Genomic DNA, 4,468 nt, shown 5'->3' with positions numbered 1-4,468 from the left:
ATTCGGTTGCCCCCCTCCCTCCCCCCAACACTCTAATCCCTTCATCTGCCCCCCTCCCCCCACCCCCGTCCGCTCTGGGATTTCCATCACATCACCAACGATATCAATACAGAACAAAAAAAAAAGTTGCAATTAGATTTTAAACACGTAAAGTTAGGCCTTGCACCGGAGCACGAGGTCACTCCCTATAAACCAACTTGAATTTATTTTCCTCAGCGCTACGATAATCAATTCACGAAAACATACATACCTTCGTGGGAGTCGCTTAGAGCATCATCATCATCATCATCATCTCGCTATTTTAAATATTAACATCAACCGAAGCTTCTCTAACTCATCTCGCCGTACTGCTGAATCTACCTTACTCGTAATTGAACCACGTGCCGTATCACGCCCGACTCGCTATAAATGTGTACAAACGACGTGAACAACACAAGAGGAGCGACCACTTGTCTATCATCGGCCATGTCTCGTCAGACCACCTCCTCCCCGACACCTTGGCTTCCTCTGTACACCATCCACAGCCTCGCCGTGCTAGCTAATCAACTCCTAACAGCATAGTCCCAAGCCCATGCCGGCCGCCCGGACGAGCCTAGCTTCCACCTCACCACCACCACCAAGTCCTTCGATCATACTCGGCCGATGTGGAGTAAGTGGAGTTCGAAGTATCTATCCCCCGTGACAGATAGGGGCGAAGCGCGGGTTTAGTGCCCTCTCTCTCTCTCTCTCTCTCTCTCTCTCTCTCTCTCTCTCTCTCTCTCTCTCTCTCTCTCTCTCTCTCTCTCTCTCTCTTCTCCCTGCGGCGGCCGCGTCAGCCAGCGGTGGTGGTGACAAGCGTGGACAGAATCAATGTTCCATTAACATAATCAGAAGCGCTTCACAGCCTTGCCGCTTCGTCGCGTTAATGCTGGGACACATCAGCTTGATATGGACCGACGAAAGTTTCGTCAGGCGAACATTACGTGGGTCCCTGGAGCTCCCCGACCACGCCACGAGGCCATGAGAAGCCTCCCCCTCCACTTCCCAGCACAAGCGGGCGCGGCAAAAACGTCTTCCGCCGGTGGAACGAACTCCTCGCGAGAAGAAATGCGGCTCGAAACGGACAACAACATCTCAGAACGTCGCCTTGTCCGGGAAATGTGTGATAATTCTACTGATATAAACAACGTATGCTCCTGCAGGTGGTTGCTACAGAGCCATTTCAAGAACCGTCCTACCTCACAACCCCACGACCGAATTCCATCTAGGTATTGCCAGGCTTCTGCCCCTCGTCCTGACACGCTGTTTAATATATCTCTCTCTCTCGCACCGTATACCGAAGCACGAAATAGTAAGAATAAAAGAAAAAGGCAAACCGATTTCTCGACCGGCGCGAATGAGACCAAGATGGACATAAGGCAACTCTATCACGACATAAGACGACGCTACGGCCCTCCGTTTCTTAATTAAATGGGTTTCTTTAATAAGGAAAATATTCCCCTCCTCTCACATATTCCCAATCCCACTGCGATATCTAAATGAAAGTGTAAAATAACAAAACTAAATGTCATCTGTCTTGGAGCATCTTCTTTTTATCTGGACTATAAGGTCGTGACTCCTTAACCTTCAGCTTATCAAGAAAGACAGTGGATAATATGTTTCCGTTGGCATCAACAAGAGCATCTAGCCATGTGTGTGTCCCTCCCTAACCAGGTTTGATGCTGGTGAAACCTGAATCCAGCTCTGTTGGGGAAACTCTGGCTCCCAAGTTGAGTGCAATGAGCTTTGCACTGCATACTGAGGAAGAAGACAATGCAAATGGGCAACGTTGAAGGGGAGACGATGCTAAGGGTGTCTGTATTTGAGACTTATATGGGGTGGGAAGGGTGGCGACATAATACTGTAGCACGGCATGGCCGCTAAACCGGGCGCGTTTACCCCTGAGACTTTCCGTCAGTAACTCTACGAGCGGTTACATGTTCTCTAGCCGACGTCCTAGTAAATATTTGTATCTTATTTGCATTCAGGAATTTCGAACAGGGGTGGAAAATGACGTAATATATCAGCAAGCACATATTTAGAATATAAAACATACCGTGTCGTTTCCAAACCTACATAACACGCATGTCTACATACTGCTTTCCTGCAAGAATTCGAACGATCCGTGAAACTGACGTAGTGACAATAACTCATCTTCTCATTCATAAGATTAGCCCTACCAAACAAACAACCCGTTGCTTTCCTAAATATACGACAGGCCAGGCTCTATAGCGAAACACCTGCCACGACCAATCTACAAAAACAGTTTTTTTTAGCACAACTTACAGAGGTAGTTGAAGACACCAGCGAAGTTCCAAAGCTTGATGGAATCTGTGTAGGATGGCGCGTACATAGTGGTCACTCCTGCCATGGTGTCGCATGGGCGCGCGGTGGAAGCGAAGGGGCGCGTCACCTCTTTACGTCCACATGCCACAACACTTGTACAACCTTATCCACTCCACTGTGCTCACGATCCACGATCCTCTCCTGGTTGAGAACTAGTCACGCCGAAGAAGAAGAAACAACAGGCACCATATGTGTGACCTGAGGCACCAGTCAGTCAGTCACTCGCTGGTCACCAGGCAGAGCCACCCACACACACACACACACAAGCGCGGGCGGGGGTCCGTGTCGCAGGTTCTGCTGGTCTCTTGAAGGTGGTTGTGGTGGTGGTACTGGTGCACTCGTTACTCAGTGGCACCGACCCGGAAATGCGATCCGAGGTCAACTTAGGTCAAGTGAGTTTTGGTGCAGGGTGACTGACGGTTTGGCAGTGAGTGAGGGAGGAAGAGAGGGCCAGAGAGCGAGCGAGAGTTCTGAGTATTCCAATGGCTTGGACTGGCACTGGATATTCCAAACGATTCCGAATTCGCGTTGGCTCCGTTGTTTCAGGAGGGTTCGTTGTAGCGACGTTGTATCAACACTCGAAAATATATTCAACACTTTTATATATTTTTTTGAACACAGCCACAGGAGCGTCTCCGTTGTAACGACTAACTAAACAAAATCCTGTGGTCCACGAATTTATATCCAGATCGTAACAGTCTTTTTCGATTCACTGCAGTAATAAAGACTTCACAAATGAAATCTACACTTAACTGAAGTATACGTAAAGTTAGTGACTAAGTAGGTAGCACCTTGAGTTTCAGATGTGGAGCGCGAAAAAGTGCGTGCTATCAAACTCGCAGCTCCTACATGACTGAGGGGAGACGGAGAGCGCCTCAGGTAGGGGAGGTGGTACTGCGCTCCCATTGGTCAGCATCGCATCGCTTTCCACGCCTACTTTCCGTATTGCCGGAAGCTCGCTCTCACTAATCAATTATGAACAATTTTTTTGCAATTGTTTGAGCACGTACATCAAAACAAATAATGCCAATACCTTACCTTGTATCAGGGTTATTGAAGTGTATACGCCAATTAAGAGCATGATACGAGACACCAGTGGAAAAATTGTGTAACAAATCAAGCACTTCCAACATAGCAAGCGATATCACCTAACACAGTGAAAGATGCTCAGTGTTACGTGAGATGCCGAACTACTCAGTTGTCCTCCAGCTGCGGAAAGTGCAACATCGCAGACAGGCAAAGGCACATGCAATTCATAAAGTCAGTCACATCTGTTTGATAATCCCAAAATGCTTGTTTATTATAAAACACTGTAACCGAAAGTCACTTGAACTTTGTGAGAAACCCTATCTCTTAAATTCAATAGACACGTCTCATTCACTCTCAGTGAAACCGTTAACTCATCAACATCGTTTCTATGTGATATATATATCTATCTATCTATATATATATATAAATATATATATATATATATACACACATTTATATATATACACACATATATATATGTATATTTATATATATATATATATATATATATATATATATACATACACACATACATAGATATTAAAATACGTACACACACACATACAAAGATATATATATATATATATATATATGTATATGTATATTATAGACTCATATATATATTCAAAAAATCATATATGTATAATGATATATACACACATTTATATATATATATTCACACACTTATATATATAATATATAAATATATATATATATATATATATATATATACATATATATATTATATATATACATACACATACACACGTACATACATAATACATATATATATATATATATATTATATATATATATATATATATATATATATATATATATATATATATGTATACACACACACACACACACACACACACACACACACACACACATATTATATGTATATATATATGTATATATATATATATGTGTGTGTGTGTGTGTGTGTGTGTGTGTTTGTGTAAAATGTATGTAGATACGAAATTACATGTATACGCATGTACATACAAATAAAAAGATACTTATTTGAGCATTTATTACAATAATTTTAACTGAGAATATCGCCAATTTGTAA

At 43.1% G+C, this 4,468-nt stretch overlaps 1 protein-coding gene across 2 annotated transcripts in view; it reads right to left on the bottom strand.

Moving 5' to 3' along the window:
* zfh1 (Zn finger homeodomain 1) overlaps window positions 1–3,220 on the bottom strand; it is a 16,343-nt gene extending 13,123 nt beyond the window's left edge. For both annotated transcript variants that reach the window (XM_043022788.2, XM_043022789.2), the window contains exon 1: window positions 2,305–3,220. In XM_043022788.2, the coding sequence (XP_042878722.1) occupies window positions 2,305–2,389 (85 nt within the window). In that variant the 5' untranslated portion in view covers window positions 2,390–3,220. The remainder of the gene's footprint in view (window positions 1–2,304) is intronic.
* Window positions 3,221–4,468: the final 1,248 nt, after the last annotated feature.

This window comes from Penaeus japonicus, unplaced genomic scaffold (genome assembly GCF_977035675.1).
Source record: "Penaeus japonicus unplaced genomic scaffold, GWHDUDI00000001_assembly GWHDUDI00000006, whole genome shotgun sequence".
Taxonomy (NCBI): Eukaryota; Metazoa; Arthropoda; class Malacostraca; order Decapoda; family Penaeidae; genus Penaeus; species Penaeus japonicus.
This window is presented reverse-complemented; position numbering and strand designations above follow the sequence as displayed.